Raw genomic sequence first — 22074 nt, forward strand, 5'->3', positions numbered from 1 at the left:
TTTTTAGACCCTTGCTTTTATTTTTTAATGCAGATCAATTACAAATAAAAAATATAAATAATTTATGTGCAAAACGCAAACTATTTTAAATTGGGCTCTCAAAGTACATTCACAACACAGATGTACACTAACAGCAGGAGTGAAAAAAGGCGACACTGCATTTGCTTTAAGAGTGTTTCTTGGATAACAATTTTTCCCTTTTTCAATATATCCATGGCATAGAAAGAAGGCAGAGCATGGAAAAAAAGTGTCTGCTCAAAAAGTACGCAAGCCCTAGAAGGCCATTGTTCAAACATTATATTTGATTTTGCGAGAATACAATTTATTTATGTGATCTTCTGAGAATAAAAAAGGTTGTGTTCCAAGATAACAGCCATATATTAATTATTTTATTTCCTCCATTTTCCCAAAGGTTAATTTAATTTATTTTTCAATTTTGCGGGTGTTGTAATATGTTGTATGTTGCCAAGAATTTGTTTTCTTATGCCTATTACGTTTATATTTTCAAACATTGATTTCTTGTGATTTCAAATTAAATATTTATTTTTCTTGAAAAAGAAAAAAACATTTTGTTATTATGGGGAAACAGAGACAATTTAATATTTAAACAATAGCTGTTTAAGGCATCCGTAGCCTTTGTGATATTTAAAGTCATCATACAGTATAACTTTCTTGAATTTATTTATAAACAGTTTCACATTTAGGATACTAATTCGCGCCAAAGCTCTCACTCGCCTCCTCTTTAAAAACATGACTACCTGTGTCCAAATGTTGAGACTGAGTTCTTAACTCATCCACAATCCCCGACACGCTGCCCAGCAGGCCCTGCATCCCGCCCTCCATCTCCCCATGAAAATCTGCCTGCTCTACTTTCACCTGTCCTCCTGCTGCAAGAAAAGCCCCCCCGTCTTCAAATCCGTAACTGTAGCTGTCAGCCATCCCTACTGCGGCTGTGCTAGCGTTGTTGCTGTTAGCCGAGGAGCTGGAGGCCAGTCTCTCGCACCGGGCCTGATGTCGGAGGAAGCTGTCCCTCCAGATGACCTTCTTCCCACACAGGCCGCACTCATAGGGCCGCAGCCCCCCGTGAGTCTTAAGGTGCTTGGTTAGATGGTGCTTCATCTTGAAGGACTTAGTGCAAACAGGACATCCGAAGGGCCGCAGGTTGAGGTGCTGCATCTTCACGTGGCGGTCGCGCATGCTCTTCAGGGTGTAGGCTTTGCCACAGTGGCAGAAGTGGACTTTGCCGATGTAGGGGGCGCCAGCGAGCGACACTGAGGAGGATGAAGAGGGGGTCGGGGGTGAGGAGGGTGGCGGCAATGTGGCAGAGGGTAGAGACACATGGCGACTTGAAGTGGGGGTCAATGAGCTGCCCTGTCCCACGCTGGTGGAGGGCCAGTTCACCTCTGTTCCTGCCGTGGTGAAGTCAGGAGACACCGGCACTAGAGGCCTCTGGGAAACCTGTCCCGTGCCGTCTTCAATCTCATCGTATGTGTCCCTGCTGAACGCCCCTTCTGTGAAGCATCCAAAGTCCACATCCTCCTCCTCATCCTCTTCATCCTGATCTTTACTGCAGCCCCCCCCCTCCTGCGGCCTCTGCTCTGGCTGGGACCAAGGCGCTGTCTGCCACTGCAGCCGGGCTGAAGCTGCACAGGAAGTGCCTGGAGCTGCCTCACCTGTTTGGCAGTCATGAACACTGGGAACATTCCTCTGAACTTTCCCCCTGGTCTCCTCCAAAATCACTTTTCCTGCGGCCGGACCACAGCCTAAATTCTCATTTGAAATTGAGTGGAAGTCTGTTGGGAAAATGGAACATCAGATTAAATCCATGCACAACAAGGAGAAGTAACATGTTAATGTTATGGACCAAATATGCCTGTTTGTAGGGCTGCACAGTTGGGAAAAGATAACCAATTTCACATTTGTATACTTATACTTTATTGAAACTGATATTTTAATATTGTGTCTTCTGCAATTTGAACATTGGACTACTCCATATTGCCATTTCATATCATTTTGATTAATTGGGCAGCCCTACCTGCCCACCTTTATTTATATAGCACTTATCATGCAAGATGCAGTCCAAAGTGCTTAACTGAGCAATACAAGATGCATCATTACCTTACAACATATACATCTTTTAAGACTAATAAGGCTAATAATTTTACTGCCAATTAATTTCTTTTTTTTAAGTTGAATAAGATCATTGCCTTATAAGACTTTTATTTAGAATCCACGGAAACCCATAGTATGGTAAAACCAAATCTATTAACATACATTTTAATACATTTAGTCCATTATGTCAAACATAGGAATATATTTGTGCCAAGTAGAATAAGGCTCTTAGATCTTACCGCAGTGTCCCATTTGTGCAAAGCTTCCCTTCTTCTCCACCTCCACTTTTCCAACTCCCTCATCTGCCTCAATCTCTCTTCTGTCCTTCCTCTTCTTCTCTGGTGTCTCATCACAGTCAGCGCTCTCTCTAATCTTCTCAGGCAGTCTCTCAGTGCTGGGCAGTGGTCCCCGCTGCTGAAACCTGACTTTCTGCTTTAAAGCCTCACCACCGGGGAACCCCCCATAGCACCGGCTATTGTGGCCCGCTCCATCATGAGCAAAGTGGCTGGTTTTAGCATGGCTTGTTACCCACGACTCCTCACAGCTGGTGTAATCACTCTCTGCGTAGCTGGGCAGAGTGTCCAGCTGAGAGTCGGCTAAGTGATGGGCTGAGGAGGGCCGCGGTCTCCCCCATCTAGGAAACTGCTGCGGGCGTCTCCATGTGGCTAAAGGAGGCAAGGCATCAGGCTTTCTCTCCTTCTTTCTTCCCTCCCTCTCCAGATATAAGCAGTCGGTGCTGCTGGGGGACTGCTGACGAGATGCGGTGCCGGGGTGAGCCACAGCAGCCTCTCCAGAGGGGGCTTCCACTGGAGGACGGGGCCTCTTCAGGATCTCTGTGCATTTGTCCACAATGTGCCACATCTGTAGGAAACTGGCCACGGTGACGTAGTTAACTATATCATCGTGCACGATGCTCAGCTGGCCCGTGTAGGCAGAGCTCAGGACGCTCTCAAAGGCCACCGGGTCCATCACTGAGGGGAGGGAGACCGTGGTGACATTCTTCAGCAACACCTGAGAGACAGAGATAAGACATGCTGAGATTTGGGCATCCAGACAGACATTTTTTATTAATTGAAGAAGGGACAGTGCACATTCATTAACATGAGCACATGATGTACATGTGGGAGATATAGCCATAAAAAAAAGCAGCACCATAATTCCAAGACCAAAACCCAAGAACACCATTACACACACACAACCACAATTGAGGAGCAATTACAGCACATTAATTATTAAAAGCACTTATATACAAACCCATAAACAAGCAACAGACACAAAAGCACATACATAAGCACTGATAAAAGCTAGATAAATGGGATGAGGAGAAACAGTAGTGGAATGTGACCACATATCTGTACTTAAAGTACTGTCCTTGTAAAACTTGAGTATTTCAACTGAGTGCGACTTTATACTTTTACTTTACTTTACTTATTACTAAACTCCGAGGGAAATAAAGTAGAGCTTTTTTTTTGTTCACTGATTGCAATTTTTCACACCCTTCCTGTACAAAATGGTGTTGAATGTAAAAGGATGAAGTGTTCCTTTATGGCTTAAGAAGATATTCTACTTCAGAAGCTAAATAGACTACATCAAATCCTCTTGGATCAGCTAGGAAGTGCATTTTCACAAAGTTGCACAAAAAGTATATGAAGTTGTTAATATTACATTTCAACAAGAATCTGTAAGTTATTATGTAAATATGTAATTACATTTTTATTTATCACTGCAATCTACCCGCTACCACACAGTATTCGACAATGTTACACTAGTATTTAATTGTACTGCTTACTTATTTTCCCCTGAATGTGTACTCTAAATTCCCCCTCTGTTGGACGAATAAAGGAATTCCGATTCTGATTAAAATATGGGCACCACAACAAACATCTACAGCAGTAGTTACTTGTAATATAATCCAAAAACATAATATGAGAAAGATATGACAACGACATGGATAATTTGACTGAACATATTAATCACTCTTTAAGTACATTATACTGATAATTCTTACTTTCTTATAGTTCAATGCAAGACTTTAACTTGAAGTGGGGTATTTTAACAGTGTGGTATTTATATTTTTATTTCAGTAAAGGTAGTGGATTCTTCTTCAATAAACCGAGTAAAAACCAATACATTATTATAGCTGGATGAATCAGAATCTGATTCGGTTTTATTACCAATTAGGTTTACACATCTGAGGAATTTGCTTTGGTATATGTGGTGCATACAAAGATACAGAAAGAAGAATACAAAGCAAAACAAAAAACAACAAAAAAAGGACTGTTATGACAGCTATTTAAAAAAAACTATTAAGACTATGATATAATTATTATAATAATAAATGAACAATATTAACACATGACAAATACTATATACACTGTATTTAGTGGAGAGCTGTGCTGATTTAAACAGAGTATCTGTAGACACAATATATTGCAGTGTAGCATGGTGTACCTGGTCATGAAAGTAAGGCGAGGAGGCAGCCAGCACACAGCGGTGGGCTCTGAACACGTGGCCCTGCACCTGGATGGAGAGGTCACACAGCCGGCCCTCCTCCCGCTGCCGGTTCAGATTGTCCAGAACAGCAGCTCGGGCCCCGGGGAAACACACCTGCACCGTCAGACCAGCTGGGGCCACAGAGGCACTGCAGGTCGGATCCATGCTCACACACCACTAAGAAAGAGAAGATTTAAACATTACTAAGTGCAAAAGTTTGGGTTTATTTCAAATATATGGTGCCTATAAAAACCTGTGCTTTGTACCTTTTTTGGTTTTGTCTTGTATCCATTAGATGTGCATGAGTGTAAATGTGTATTTGTAGTTTTTAAGATAACGTAGCTGATCTGTTCTTGTACTTCCTTCTCCAATATCACAACACAAAAGAGAGGCCATGAATGTAGATGTAATGCAGACCCAAGAGAAAACTAAACAAGGGAATACAATAACGGTGACACTTCAGTTAGGGCATAAGACAAGGAATGTAAAGCTGAAGTATGGACTTATTGCTACCTGATCAACACAAAGTACTTTTTAAACAATTTTGCCAGGATAGTCATTTATAGTGACTTAAATCAAATATAAAATGCCCCCTAAAACTGACCGTAACAATTAACGTTACCCGTTTACCTTTCGATATTATCAAACGTGCAATCTAACTGTATTTAGTTTGATAAGAAGTTAATTCCACTTGATGATAACTACTACTAGCTAGCTAATTGTTAGCTAAGAAGCTTAAGGTTAACATGGGCCGTCAGATAAACAGCTGTCCTAAAAACAGTATTATTATCGTGGAGGACAGCATTAGTAACACTGTGTTCATTCCGTGTTAACTAGCTAACCAACGGTCACTTGTTAGCTAACAACACGTTAACTAGCTAGCAGTACATGTTAGCTTAGTTACTTTACCTTCGATATGTCGGGCTTTTTGCTTGGATAGGGGAAGTCACTGGATATTTGCAGACCAGCATTATAGTTTGCAAACTCCATATACGAAGTACCAATGCATGTGTTGTTGTAAAAAGGCAAGCTCGTAAATGCTAACAGCAGCTTGCCCGTAGGCGTAGCTGATGCTAGCTGGTGGAGTGAACACTGAACAGCATCAGTGAGCCTCTCCATATACTGTATACATAAAGAGACACACACACCTGAGTTTGGTGGTTTAGTTAATTATTATTAACCATGACAATATGCACGTTAACTCGAGGCTTTACCTTCAAGGCCATATCATTATTATAATGATTAAAGCTGAACCCAAAAGTGTATTGGCAGTTATTGGAAGATATAGTGAGGTCATAAACATTATTACACAATTAAAAACTCCTGTGTAATATAAATGTAAACAATAATCATAAAAACAAAAAAGGTATCTTAACATAATGAAACATGTAATACCTTAATCGGGGGATATACAAATAGTATTTATTATACAAGTACGTCTTACAATTAAATTCAACTAGAACAAACATATTAATTTATTAATTAAGTAATATATTATAGTATGCCCTACAAAGTTCAAGTATTAAAGGGTTTTATTGTCATATGCACAGTAGCTACAGTGTAGTTATGGTAATGGAAATCTTAGGTTCCAAACACCTCCAACAATGCAACATATTATAAAGGACATACAGTAGTAGAGGAACAAACCCCCAAAAATGGCTTTAGTTATCGAGATACCCCTACCCGAGGTAGAACAAAGCACAACCATGTTTTTTCATTACTTGAATATGTCTAGTTTATAAAACGGATTGTTGTATAAAAATATTTTACTGCAAAATTTTTTTTTTTGGTTAATGTTTGGAACTTTCCCATAACCGAAAATAGTGAAAATGTAGGCTCCTCTGAAGGGGGCCGTGTTGGCCTTATCCCATGTATCTCTGGAAATAATGATCGGGATGTTACCAAATGTGGCCTAAATGTTCACAGAGAGGCAAGGCATACAATAAAGCAAAGATTATATCAATACCTTTGACCGTCTTTGTAATATTAACACTTAAACACACATAAATCATAGGCGGAAATGGAATAGGACATTTAAAATGCAAAAGGTATGTTTATTTTCTGTAATTTTTTTAATAAATAGTCCAATCACCCAAAAATGTCATCTATATTGACCAGAGACTCTTATCTTTTCATACAAATAGTTGTTTTGACTATTCACCCTCTGCTGTCACCAGCCTCTAACAGCTAACCAGTGCAGCCAAAATGGCCGTCAGAATGGGGCCCTGTGGGCGTACCTGTGTGAAGGGAAGGACACAAAGCATAGATTAAGAGATCAAAAAATATTATATACCTAGTACATATTATATATAATAATGTGTTTTATTATAATCATTATTATATATATGCTTTATATATCAAACTTTCCCATTCCAAACACAGTTTCTTTTTGTATTTTACATAACCTTTGAATAACACTGTTGATACTGTAGATACTGTGATACCATGAGCTAACTGGTTTCTTGGCATAATATTTTTACATGATTTAAAGGTCTCCTATCATGTAAAATGCACTTTTTTATGTCTTTCATACACAAATATGTGTCAGGGAACTCACAAAGTGTCAGAAAATAAAATCCTCTCTCTTTTCCTCTGTACCCAAATCTCTAAAAACGGGGCTACAACGGAGCTGATCCAGATTTGCTGCCGATATGACGTAATATCTGAAATGTGGACCCACAGCACTATCAGAAACGTTGCTATCAGAAACAATGCCCGACTGTTTTGGACGTAATATGGTCTGTGTTTACATTAGCAAGCATCGCTAACACTCAGAGCTAACCTGTACTGGAGAGAAGTACGTAAGTATGTGTAAAGAAGCAGGAAATAAAAAGGAGAAAAAGAGTTTGAGCTCCATACTGTTTCAGAAATAATCCTTGATGTGGAATGTTTAATTATTAGATTGGATAAATCAAAGATTAATCTTAAATGATGTTTTATGTATATAAATGATATACAGTACAGTATGTATTTATACACTGGGATCCTTTGTATTTGTGTTATATAGCCTTTTGTTGTTGTTGCATTCATCAGCAGTGGCGGTGCCAGGGTACGGCTGGGGTAGGCTACAGCCATACCAAGAAATGGCTTAGCCCCACCTTAGCCCCACCATGAAAAATGATGTTAAAGTAAGCAAAATAAAGTCCGCCAACTCGCGCGGAGTAAATTGCACAGACAGCAGTTATTAAGATTGATTTCAGTAGCCACTTGTCTGGAAATACCGAAGACTAGAAACGGTTTTGAAAACTTTTGTCACGTAGTGATCTTCTTCTCAATAAAACATCTTTGATAATGTCTTCTGGCCATTTTGGCCAATCAGAATCACGATAACGGCGTGGTGTTGTTGCAGGAAGTCCCAACGGAGAATACTTTTGCTGTAGTACATCTCTATATACATCGATACAACATTACGTGTTGATAGAAATCAACACGTAATGAAATAAGACCCCACGGTTTGATGATTGATAGGTGTGTGGGCTGTCTTTCATTTTGACACACAGAACAATGGGGGCTATGCACCCTTATCCACAATGTAAAGTAATTCACACAGCCTCTCCCCTCTTCTCTCTGTGAGGAGCAGCAGGTTCAGCTTTCAGAACAAAGTAACAAAAAACAAAAATGGCATTCATTTTTTTAAATGATGATTTATTTATTTAAGAGAGTACCAGAATGTGTATTTTATGTTAGTATTTCAAAAAATCTCCTGGGGGAGAATCCCCCCAGACCCCCCTGAAGGGGTTGGGTTTTCAGCATGTCAACTCTTTCACCTGTGGGGAAATTGCAGGATTGGCTCCAGGTCGCCCTTTTTATTTACTACAAGACAAATGTGCCTTTTTATTTCATACAGTTCAATTTGGATTGAGACAGGGAAATAATCTAAACCTCACGCGTGGCGTTTCACTGTCAAGCGTGTATGTAATTACATTGCAAATACTGACTTGAGCCCCACCACTGTATGGGTTAGCCCTACCATAGATTACCCAACAAAAATACTCTGGAGCCGCTACTGTTCATCAGTGATATGAAGATGACATCTAGCCTTCTATTTATTATTCCAATTTTCCTTGTGGGAGCCATCAATGTACCTAGTTGTTGCATAAGCAACCCGGTATCACGGCAAGACGTGAACATGTGACGATCTACCATGCTGGGAGACGTGAATATGTCACGGTTTCGTCCCTTCAAACGTGACAGTTACACGGTATTGTTAACATGGCCCAACCAGTGGAGAAATACCCGGAAGTGCCAAGCAAATGGTCTACCGCGCCTATTGGTCGGTTTTTATTGTCAAAATTAGATGTTTTTCATTTATTTTTTAATCGTCACACTTGATTTCGCCGATTTTCTTGTTTCCCTAGCTGGTCGACACCTCTTTTAGCAGAAACAAAGGCTACATTAATGTATTAAATCGATGTTAATCCATGTGTGTGGATCATAGACTGGTGTGGATGTGGAATTAACGGACGTGACGTTGTGCGATTGCGTTGCCAGGCAACGCAATTTACAAACTCTTCAACTACAACCCTAATTATATTTAAAAACATTTTAGAAGGCCTCACAAAATACTTTAACGTAAATTAAAATGTAAATGTGAAGGGATGTGTGTAATGTGATGATTGACATTATTCACCCACGGATCTATGGGTTGGGGGTATTGTTCCGCACGGACATTTTAGTTAACCGGACTTACTGTTGATGTGAAATCCGAAAAAAAATACGTTATACACCATAACGGTGCACAGCTGATATAAAAGGACTTGTCGTTTTTAAAGATATTACTGATTTTCTTTGAATATAAGAATGTAAATACTGGGTGTTTCTCAATCGCGAGTACGCTTGCTTGGTAGCACATGTCTGCCGAGCATCTTGCTTCAGAAGCGAGGCAAGAATACTTCCTGCCATTCGGAAAACAAAGAGCGGAACAGGCTAGCAAGTGTGCAGGTGTGCTTCATATGAGAGGCCCCGCCTTACATCTTCCGCCACAGATTTGGGGAAATTGGTCCGTGCGCAAAGCATTGTGGGGATTTTAAGACCGCGGAGTCTACTCATGTGCAGCCTCGATATTTCTCCAAACGGAGTACGCCGGGCTCGGTAGATTTCCAAGTATGCTGGAGATTGGAACAGTACTTCGGCGGCACTTGATGACGTAGTATGCTTGAAATAGTGGCTCTGAAGCAGCTTTACTCGCGATTGAGAAACACCCCCTGAGTTGAGAGAATAGTCAGGGGATTTGGGTGATGGGAGACACATCGATGGATTCAGAATTGCAATAGCTTACTGTTAAATGACGGATATACCTTTCTGTCTGTGATGTTTTACAAATCAGATATTATAAGTAAAACATGTGAAATAATATAGCAATATCCTGTACAATTATGTGAAAACATGAATAAAACTACACATCTTCAGATGCTATACATACACAAGTGTCCTACACTAATAATACAAAGTTATTATGGCTGTGTGTACCTTGTGTGCACCGCCTAGTGGTTAAAGCACGTTATTGAATTAGTTGTGTATATGATATGTCAATGAACCTTAGAAAATCTTGAAATCTTGAAAGGGATATGCAAAATAGCCATTATATACAGTCTTTAATTAACTATTAGTAGAGAATAACGAGTAATGAATATACTTTATAGGGATCTGCAGATAAATGTTTAGTCTTCTCAAGCAGCAACTATCAAATATCTCTCCTGATTGTTGGCACTTGACAATCACCTTTCCCTGAATTTTACTCAGGTGTAACTAAAGCCTGATTTAAGGGTTGTTTATATTTCACATCATTAATCAGAATCTGCAAAGTAACTAAAATAAATGTAGTGGAGTAAAAATACCACGTTAACCTCTGAATTGTAGTGGAGTAGAATTGCTGTTTTGTTTAGTAATGGATATTGAATATGGAATAAAGGTTTTGACAAGACCTGGTGTAACAATAATCAAAAAGGACATTAAAAGAGCTCCAGATGTCAATGATCTAAACAAAACAGCACACCTAAAATGTATATTTAAATACTTTATTAAGGGCAGTGAATTCGTTTTTTCTGTATGTTTTTCAAATCAGTGTTATACAGTAAGTGTCATAGACAGTGTTACATTGCTATTATTATCCTTAAAATATATATAAAACAAAACCACTTATGATCTTTTTTTTTGGGTGGTTTACTAATGACAGTTAATTCTGTTTCTGCTATTGATGGTTTCATTTTTGTGAAAAATAATAAAATAATAAAATTCAATAACGTGCTTTAACCACTAGATGTGCCTTTCTATCATCTGTGCACCGTTATGGTGTAAATACAGCCTATCTACCGATTGGATCAAATATAAAAGTCAGCCGAATTAGTATTGATACTGCAAGGAGACGTATTGTGTGAAAAGAAATGTAAGATGTTGTTTAATTGCTGATATATTTATGATCCACGTCACGTTTTTAGTTTTGGCGGCAGTGCTTCCTGTTTGTGCAGAAGTCTTCTCATCAGGGCTCTATAAATACAGAACTACGGCAGATATGTAATATTTAATGCAGCCGAACCGTGTATTACAATGCCGTTATGTGATGACCTCCAAAGAGAAAAGCAAGCAAACTCGGAATAAAGTATTATTTTATTTTTTTTTTTTTTTTCGGATTTCACATCAACAGTAAGTCCGGTTAACTAAAATGTCCGTGCGGAACAATACCCCCAACCCATAGATCCGTGGGTGAATAATGTCAATCATCACATTACACACATCCCTTCACATTTACATTTTAATTTACGTTAAAGTATTTTGTGAGGCCTTCTAAAATGTTTTTAAATATAATTAGGGTTGTAGTTGAAGAGTTTGTAAATTGCGTTGCCTGGCAACGCAATCGCACAACGTCACGTCCGTTAATTCCACATCCACACCAGTCTATGATCCACACACATGGATTAACATCGATTTAATACATTAATGTAGCCTTTGTTTCTGCTAAAAGAGGTGTCGACCAGCTAGGGAAACAAGAAAATCGGCGAAATCAAGTGTGACGATTAAAAAATAAATGAAAAACATCTAATTTTGACAATAAAAACCGACCAATAGGCGCGGTAGACCATTTGCTTGGCACTTCCGGGTATTTCTCCACTGGTTGGGCCATGTTAACAATACCGTGTAACTGTCACGTTTGAAGGGACGAAACCGTGACATATTCACGTCTCCCAGCATGGTAGATCGTCACATGTTCACGTCTTGCCGTGATACCGGGTTGTGCATAAGATGCCAAAATAAAAGAATATTCTTCACAATATTCTATCTCTCTAATAATGACACATCAGGAATCAAATAGGAATGTGAAACCAAAAGTTCCTCAATGCATCCACAGCTCTTCATTTTCTTTGAGGGCCTCCTTCACATGTCCAAGGTTAAGGACAAGCACAGCCAACACGCAGCTTGACACATTATTTTCACATGATTTAACAAGAAAAATCAAAGATTAATAATCAATAAATAATCAATGAATCATAAAATTATAAAGAGTATATTTATACACTGGGGCCCTACTGGGGCCCTACTGCTAAAAAAAATTAAAGGAACACTTTGAAAACACATCAGATCTCAATGGGAAAATAAATGATGATGGATATCAACTGATTTGGACTGGGTAATGTGTTAGGAACAAAAGAATGCCACATAATTTGATGGAAATTAAAATGATCAACCTACAGAGGGCTGAATTCAATGACACCCCGAAAATCAAAGTGGAAAAATGATGCGTCAGGCTAGTCCATTTTGCTGAAATTTCATTCCAGCAACTCAAAATGGTACTCAGTGCTGTGTATAACCCCCACCATGCTCCTATGAGACGATGGATGGTGTCGTGGGGTATCGCCACCCAGATCTGAGCCGGGCCGGGGAAGATGATTGGTCTTGCTTTTTACAGCGCCAGGGCTTCCACAGATGACATTTTTTAATGTATTTATTGTCAAAGCATTTAATGTATTCATTGCTATCGGGATGTTAAGAGCATTCCATGGAATATAACAAAAAGTGTTTCTGAAGTGAATTACCTACCACCTTTAATATAACAAGGGTTACAATACGTAACCCGGCGTTTTGTCATATTCTATTACATTTTACTGGACTCAGTTTCCTACATAACTATGGTTTGTGTGCTTGTTTTTTATAAAAAAAATGTAATGTCTTGTAAATGCACACTGTAAAAAATGGCTGTGAAATCCACAGTTATTTACAGTGTTTGTGCACAGTAAATTACTGTATACCATTTTAGAGTATAATACCGTGTTTCCAACCAAAAATTACAGCAACTCTGGAGTTACTGTAGAAATAGCAGTAGTAACGTCCCAACTGTATAAAATCACAGTAACCAACAATGTACTGTAGATATTCACAGTAACCAACAATGTACTGTAGATATTCACAGTAACCATCAATGTACTGTAGATATTCACAGTAACCATCAATGTACTGTAGATATTCACAGTACAATGTACTGTAGATATTCACAGTAACCAACAATGTACTGTAGATAATCACAGTAACCAACAATGTACTGTAGAAGATCACAGTAACCAACAATGTACTGTAGAAGATCACAGTAACCAACAATGTACTGTAGAAGATCACAGTAACCAACAATGTACTGTAGATATTCACAGTAACCAACAATGTACTGTTGATAATCACAGTAACCAACAATGTACTGTAGAAGATCACAGTAACCAAAAAAGAAAGAACCAACCGAAAAACCCCATTTCTAGAATAGCTAAAATATCTAAAATATCTTAAATAAACCAACATATTTTTCTTAATATACATAATCTTGATGCAGTGTAATTACTAGTTTGGCTATACTAGATATTGTATATACTTAGTAGATATATATTTTTATGACCGTATGTCTTTGCAAACCGGAAGAACTACAAATGTGATGCTGATTCATACAAAGAATGTGTCTTGTCATTGCACCTTAAAAACGCAACACAGAGGAATAAAAATAGACAAAAGTAAGGTAATAATCATCAATATTATTATTATTGTGGCGGCTCAATTCCCAGTCCAGTTTGAGTCGCCGAGAGGCTAAGTTTGGCTATAGGCTGTGACGCGTTTTCAAAGAGAAAGTCCACACCGAAGTAATATAGTCTGACAATATTTAATAAACAAAAACTAACGACAAACTATAGGGACAAAAACGGTCAACAGAAAAAAATAGGCTTGTTTGAGATGAGCTGCGGCTCGCCTCGAAAGTAGACGAGAATAGCCGATTGCAGCTGGGGGAGGTCTCAAAAAGCTCGCCTGAAGTCGGACAGCTCGGAGTCGGCTTGACTCGGTTTGCAATGGCGGAAATTGCGTTGGCTTTCTTCGTTGCAGATGAAGTGGATGCAATAGAAATCCCACAATTATATCACTACAAATGAATGACTCAAGTGTCTGTTCATTTTAAAACAAATCAATACAAAGGGGGTTGAATCCTACATGTAAAAGACAGAACCACTACTTTTCAAAACTACTTCCGTCAGTGGTCTTGACCAGTTTGCATTTATAAAGAATGCACAAATGTGTTTAATCGTTAATGTCAGATATGTACTAAGTAAATACATTTGTTCCTGCTCAAGATTAGATTCAACTTTATTGTTATTGCACATATTACAGGTACTGAGACAACGAAATGCAGTTTAGCTTCTAACCAGGAGTGCAAAAAGCAGTAAAGTGAAAAGTAATGTACACAATAAAATATAGAATGAATTGAATGATGAATAAACAGGAATGGTTTAAATAAACTGGGTTTTTTATTTACCCAAAAGTCCACAGAAAACATCATAAATCAATCATTTCTAATAACTAGGCCTATAAAAGAGGTCAACAGAAAGTACCTCAAAGAAACATGGCATCAACTTAACAGGTGTTAACTCAACAAACTGACCTGCTACAATGAAAAACCAAGGAACCTATATAGTGGCTTGGCCAAACCAAGTTGAAACCAAGGGACAATTAATAGTAACAGAAAACACAAAGGACACTGACAAAACCCAAATCCCCCCTTTAACATGGAAGCAGGTGGTTTATCCCAATCTGTCCCGATTGGCTCCTTGCAGTATTTATGAGTCCTCAGCGCTCGGCCACGCCCTTTGCTGAACCAGGAAGTAACCTCCCCCAATGGACATGGTAACTCAAGAGACAAAGAAAGTAACTAATACAAATGACTAATTTTGTCAGTTAATTTATGTAACCGTAGCCAAAGTTTGACAGTCCGACGTCAGGCCGCTTAGTGAAAAAGCAAGTTAAGCTAACTGTACTCGGCAAGCTTATCAAAATGTCTTGCACGTGTAAGGTTTGTAAGTTCAGTACAGGGTCCATTCCTGCATGCATTTGGTTGTTTGTATTCAAAGTGTTTTAAAGTATTGTGTATTATCTAAGAATAGTGATAATGTATTTGCCAAACAGTGCCTTTTGTTGTGTCTCGTCAAATGTGTTAGTTATGTTTATGTATTATGTCTGTCATTTCATGTTTAGTCAAGTTTTCATGTTTATTCACGTCATGTCAGGTCTGTCTATTTATGTCATTCATCTCTAGTTAAGTTCCCGTGTTTCATGTCGTGTCTCGTTTTCCATTTCCTGTTTCATTTTGTACTTACCTCTTGTCTCTCATTTCAGGCCCTGTTACTTCCTCCCTTTGTGTGTTTTCCCGCCATCGTCAGCGTCTGCCCCGCCCCTGATTGTTTCCACCTGTTCCCACTCACCTCATGTTTAAATAGTCCTGTCTCCCCCTGTCCTGTGTCAGTTCGTGTTTGTTCCCACGTGTGGTCGTGCCAGGCCTCAGCAAAGAGAGGATCATTTCCAGTCTTGTTAGGTTTTGTTGTTTTGTTAGTTTAAGTTTATCTTAAGTTCTCTTTTTGTTATGCTTAGTTTTTTCCTCCTTGTGAGCGTTTTTTTTGTTATTCCAGTACTTACTCTGTTAAGAGGGATTTTCTGTTCAATGACATTAAAAAGACAATTTTTGTTACATTCAAGACTGTGTCTCTGGGTCGTGCATTTGGGTTCTCCAGTTTGTGTCGAGGTCGTGACACCTTTTCAACTACAGCACGTCTCTAAAATGGCTTGGCAGAAGAAATGGCTTCATATTTTTTGTGTTTTGTTATCGCCACTGTTTTAATAATGCAATCTCCATGTTTTTGGATATTAATATCGATTGTTTTATGGATGAAAATATGTATCATTTAGCACAAGAAACTACATGGTCTTGATACCGTTCAACAATTAAGAATACATTGTTAAAATGTATTGTTTGCTGTCTCCCTGCAGTTATTGGTGAGCTTTAAAATTGTGTCAAGAATTTCTGGTAATATGTAAATTACCAGCATCACATGAAGTATACTATAATAAATTGTTTTACAGTTACAATACTGATACTGTAACTTAAATGATAGCATTAAAGTTTCTATTTTACAGTTGAAACTCTATTACCGTAAACAAAAGTACAATAAATGCAGTACTACAGTACTTTTTAAATGGCAGTGTTTTATTTTATAGTTAAAATACTATTACCTTAAACAAAAATACAATGCTTGGAAATGACTGTGTTTTATTTTACAGCTATAACACTACTGCTGTTACAAACAATAAAGTAATTAAATATTACTGTGTTGCATTTTACAGTTAAAACACTATTACCGTAAACATAAATACAGTACTTGGAAGTTACTGTGTTTCATTTTACAGCTATAATACTACTACTGTAATACAAAATAAAGTAAATGCTATTAACTGTGTTTCATTTTACAGTTAAAACACTTACCGTAAACACAAATACAGTACTTGGAAGTTACTGTGTTTCATTTTACACTGTTACTGTAAATAAAAACTTGTAAATACTGTGATTACCTTTACAGTATTTAACTGGCTGCAATTGACAAGTTACTTACTGTAATTCATTTTACAGTTTTTAACTGGCAACAATTGACAAGTTACTTACTGTAATTCATTTTACAGTAAGTAACTGGCAACAATTGACAAGTTACTTACTGTAATTCATTTTACAGTATTTAACTGGCAGCAATTGACAAGTTACTTACTGTAATTCATTTCACAGTAAGTAACTGGCAACAATTGACAAGTTACTTACTGTAATTCAATTCACAGTAAGTAACTGGCAACAATTGACAAGTTACTTACTGTAATTCATTTTACAGTATTTAACTGGCAACAATTGACAAGTTACTTACTGTAATTAACTTGTCAATTGCTGCCAGTTAAATACGTTTCTTACAGTGCACTGTTGAGGAACCTGCAATCTGAAAATGTATCTTTAAAAGTAAAAAATATATATTTTAAAAGGTGTATGTTGAAATTAACATAATACAGATTATTAACAGTCTAATGCGACACACACACACACACACACACACACACACACACACACACACACACACACACACACACAAACTGCCTGTGGTTGAGCAAGGCAACCTAAAAATAACATCAAATATGTTGTTATATTACACAAATATCACAAAATCTATTACACAAGGTTCAGTGCCAAAACAAATATACTAAATTATTATTACAATAAATATTACAATAAACTTTCTCAGGGTTTCCCACACATAGACTATACTTGGGCGGGCCGCCCAGGTATATTAACGGCCGCCCAAGTATATTTCGCGACCCATTTAGGTTTTATTTTTTTCGTCCGTGACCACGACGCCATCTGTGATCGATTAACTTGTGGACAATGATCCCTCGCTCTACGCCTCCTGTACCCAGTCCCGGACTGGCCATCGGGAGGACCGGGGGGTTTCCCGATGGCCTGGCCTGTTAAGTGGCCTGCCTCACACAGGGTGACTGGCTGTCTACATGATGTGGCCTGCCGACATGGCCACTGTCATACAGATCATAAATCAAAGCCCTTGATTGGTCTCTGTGTGTCATTCAAGCTCGGATAACCTCAGCTCAGGTGAGGTAAAGGACTCTCTGAGTGTTTATAGTTAACTTAGTCTAAGTTCTCAGTGGGTCTCAAACGGTTTGGTTTATTTATGTAAACACATATTTCCATTTGAGAGGGTAGTGATTAGTAAAATATGCATGAATAAAAAAATAAAAAGTTAAGTAGGTGAAAAAAGGTAAGATACACTTTTAAAACTTGTTGAGAGCTAAAACTACACTGTAAAAAAAGTCTGTGAAATTAACAGGGAAAAGCTGTAAAATCACACATCAAAAAACTGTAAATAGAGAAACAATGAAGCAGTGTTTAATTTACAGTAATATTTCGTAAAGTACTGAACCAAACAAAACTGTTAAATTCACATTAAGAATATGTTAAAATAATTATATTTCATTGTATAATTTACAGATTACTGTGGTTTGAACACAGAAAAACTGTAATACATAAAACAATACAATACAGTTAAAATTACAACATGACAGTGTTAAAATCATGTTTTTTTATATTTTTTCATTCTGGAATATACTATAATATACTTACTTCTTATTTCTATTTGTTTAATACATATATTTATTTTTGAAATTGGAAATAACCCAGTACTGAGATATTCTTGGAAATTAAATGAGAATCCATAAAACAGCTGGCGTTTGGATTCTGCGGCTGACCGGCTATTTGGAGTGGAATGCAGCCCACGGCAGACAGCCCAAACAGTAATCGAACGCCTCCGAAGGAAACGGCCGCTGAACTGAGACACGCCTACTGAGCAGTATAGTTTGTTTCTGTTATTTCATTGGACTATTTAATTATCGCGGGAGCTGCCACTTTTTGCAGGTTAACGGTTACGGCTCAGTGCGCGCCAAGTCTGTCTCTCAAGTCTGCCTTCCACGGACCACGGAGCTGTATGTACATGAGCGGAGGATCACATCTGTAGCACTGGTAAGCTAACCTTTTATTTTCTTCAAACTTCAATTATAACACTGTGTGTTGTCAGGACAAAACTAACTTCTGTTTGTGATTGAGTGCATTTTGCAGCAAAACGTTGAGGGTTTATGTTCTGCATTGCATAAGTGTTTTTTCAAATGTGTTGGCGCGAACTGCAAGCAAACAGGTGTGTTGTCAGGACAATGCTAGCTTCTGTTTGTGATTGAGTGCATTTTGCAGTCATAGTTATAACTTCTACTGACCGGGAGTTAATTTAAATAGTCTGGTAACGTTATTGAAGTATCATGCTAAAAGCTGAACTCTTTATTTTCGTTTAATTCATGCTGTTGTGAAGCGGGGGGTTTGAAGCTACATCTGAGGGTGTTCAAATTTAACGGGCAGTCATGTTAGCGTGCTAAAAATGATTACCTGCCGTTTTTGCAGGTTAACGGTTACGGCTCAGGGCGCGGCCAAGTCTGTCTCAAGTCTGCCTGCCACGGAGCTGTGTGCACATGAGCACAGGATCACATCTGTAGCACTGGTAAGCTAACCGTTTATTTTCTTCAAACTTCAATTATAACACGGTGTGTTGTCAGGACAATACTAACTTCTGTTTGTGATTGAGTGCATTTTGCAGCAAAACGTTTATGTTCTGCATTGCATAAGTGTTTTTTCAAATGTGTTGGCGCGAACTGCAAGCAAACAACGGTGTGTTGTCAGGACAATACTAGCTTCTGTTTGTGATTGAGTGCATTTTGCAGTCATAGTTATAACGTCTACTGACCGGGAGTTAATTTAAATAGTCTGGTAACGTTATTGAAGTATCATGCTAAAAGCTGAACTCTTTATTTTCGTTTAATTCATGCTGTTGTGAAGTGGGGGGTTTGAAGCTACATCTGAGGGGGTTCAAAGTTAACTGGCAGTCTACTTTTTTCTGTTCTTTCTGCCACTTCTTTCTCTCTTTTCTGTCTAATTTGAGACGTTTATGTTGCACAATGTTTTTTGTTACTGTAAGCTCGTAAAGGGCTAGTTTGGATGCTTATGGATACTTATCCATAGTCAGTGTATTACTTGCATGTCTTTGGAGGAACAGGCAGGAGTACGGGTACGTATGTAAAGCTGTGGATGGGTGCAGCAGCGAAACGTATTTTAGCCACCTAAAAATTCAGTTTACGTGTACGCTATATTTATAATATTGTCACAAATGTACCCTGCTGCTTCAGTCCCTATCAGAAACAGACTGTATAGCTGTCTGACAGCAAGGTAGAGCTTTGAAAATATTCTTTAATATAGCATACACTAAGAGTAATATTGTTTTAGTTTTTTTGGTGGCTTAACTATGTCCACAGCAGTGCATTGCTTAGCTGTCTGCTGGTTCTCCTCTCTGTTTCTCCAAACTGTAGCTCCTACAACCCCCCTTCAAACAATATGAACTATCCCCTAAAAGCAAGTCAAATTGACATTACATTTATCTCCCCTTAACCTGCAAATACACATACATACATTTTTGTATTGATGGTGAGCAATTTAACAGACCTTAAAATGTGTGCTAAAATTGTTTTGTGAAATATTTCAGGAAGACAAGTCTTGTTTTAATTTAGTTTGAATTGTGTTTTTCTTCTTTTTTAGGACGATCATGCTATTCTTCAAGGCGATTCATGCTGAGTGTGGATCGAAACATAGTACAGGACAACATCCCCTCCTTGGTTTCTGCCCTGTCCATGATGTTTGGGAGCTATTATTGCTTCAACATCGCCTACCCGTCAGAGCTGGCATCCACCCTGGAGTTTGTCCAGAGGTATGTGTTTTTTGGGATTGGCTTTATCCAACAATTTATTTTATTAAACTGCAACAAATCTAAAGCAGCTGCTTCAGTGAATTGGGGGCTAAGATAATTGTCATTTTGGCTTCAAAATAATAAGATTGATGTGAAGTTTTTTTGTTGTTAGGCAAGCTATTTTATTATTAATTCTGTTGTTTGTTTGTATTTTTATTTTAAGGTGTTTTTTCTCCATCAACCCAGAGAAGGCACCAAAGTGAAGAAGACACGTGCATCCCGTCTTCAGGTGAACCCGAGAGTCCTCACCTTGATACAGGAACTTTCGGACCATGAGTGGCGTGATGTCTGAATATGGACAGTAAGATCAATGGCATGTAGCGATGTGCCCAAGTTACAGTTTGTTTGATTGTTTAAATCGTAGTTAACATTTGAAGTGCCTTTTTTTTCCATGTTCTTTTAACTAATTTAAAAAAATGCAATATGTAACTCTCAAAATGTCAAACTATTCTTTTAAGGTCATTGTAAAAGCTCAGGGGCCTCATTTATAAAGGGATATACGCTCAAAAAATGGCGTACGCCAGTTTCTACGCAATGTTTGCGATTTATAAAATACTAACTTGACGGGAAAATGTGCTGTCCTCCACGCAAACTCTAACCCATGCGTACGCACTAAGCACACAAACGGGAGAGACGAGAAACTGCGACACCGTTGGCAGAAGGAAGAATGGAGAGAAATATGTGGAAATAATACCATAAATAAAATGTTACCTCTCATTTATCAAATATGAAGAATTCATTTTCAAACATTGATTAAAGCCAATCTTAAAATGATTAAACAAACGCCTGTTTGAGACTCCTCAGTGCACACAAAAACATAACTTGGAGAAATAAATAAATACGGATATGCTATTTAAAACCACCTCGAATATGTTGTGTTAATGTTATGAAATGTTTTCTCATAAATGATGCGGTAAGCAGGAGGACAGAATTACGTCTAAACTGACGCCGTTTTGCATTTCTATAGGTTGTAGATACGAGCATGGTTTTATATACTATCACGTTTAATCGTGTTTTATGCCGTTTGCCAAGACTTGATAAGTCGCTCGTAAAACACAGGAGGTATGGAAACTAAGAACACCATATGTGGTAAATTGTACAGCTAATATAACACAATCCATTAGTTGTATTTCCTTTAACTGGTGGATTATGTATATATAGTTGCTGATCGACAGCTGGAACACAAACCACCAAATACAACAAAAATAATTCAGATCCAGTCGTCATGACTCCACTCCGGAGGGATTCCCCGATCATTTCTTACAGTTTCTCATCAAGGGGTGTCTCCTGTCCCCGGGACAAACACACTGCCTGAGGAAGGTTATGTGTATTTGTTTTGTCATTAACTTTTTTCGGACCACTTATTTATTTATTTTGGTGACGATCCGACCTCCATGCTGCTACTCTGGTTCAAACTGCATCCACCAAACAATATGATTTATCTCGACCTCCCCACAATAACCAAAATCTGACACGGTGTGAGATGTCTTTTTTAGCTGTTCTATCGTAATTTCCTGCGATCTTCTTCATGCAGTCAGTCAAAATGAATGAATGAATGGGCGTTTCTTTGACTATTTATAGGCAAATATGGGCGTTACGAGTCGATTGTGATTTATCAAGGGAAACAGGCGTAGGGAGTGCCGTACGCACTTCCCTCGCCGGTACGCAACGTTTTGTGAATCGGAAAATGGCGGAAAATGTATGTACCTATTTTTGTGCTTTGTACTACGTAAGCAACCTTCCTACGTCAATCCTACGCAAGGCGTTATAAATGAGGCCCCAGGACATC

The 22074-nt window shown here is 38.3% G+C and overlaps 1 protein-coding gene across 2 annotated transcripts; it reads right to left on the reverse strand.

Annotated features, from left to right (window-relative positions):
• zbtb22a (zinc finger and BTB domain containing 22a) lies at window positions 1-5690 on the reverse strand. Of its 2 annotated transcripts, XM_034124454.1 has the most exons (5): window positions 5515-5690; window positions 4872-4967; window positions 4564-4782; window positions 2352-3123; window positions 1-1793 (listed from the first exon to the last, which is right to left on the reverse strand). In XM_034124454.1, the coding sequence occupies exons 1-5, from the start codon at window positions 5593-5595 to the stop codon at window positions 709-711; spliced, it is 2253 nt and encodes a 750-aa protein (XP_033980345.1). In that variant the 5' UTR covers window positions 5596-5690; the 3' UTR covers window positions 1-708. The 2 variants fall into 2 exon arrangements, with proteins under 2 accessions (XP_033980345.1, XP_033980346.1); XM_034124455.1 differs by lacking the exon at window positions 4872-4967.
• Window positions 5691-22074: the final 16384 nt, after the last annotated feature.

This window comes from Trematomus bernacchii, unplaced genomic scaffold (genome assembly GCF_902827165.1).
Source record: "Trematomus bernacchii unplaced genomic scaffold, fTreBer1.1, whole genome shotgun sequence".
Classification (NCBI taxonomy): domain Eukaryota; kingdom Metazoa; phylum Chordata; class Actinopteri; order Perciformes; family Nototheniidae; genus Trematomus; species Trematomus bernacchii.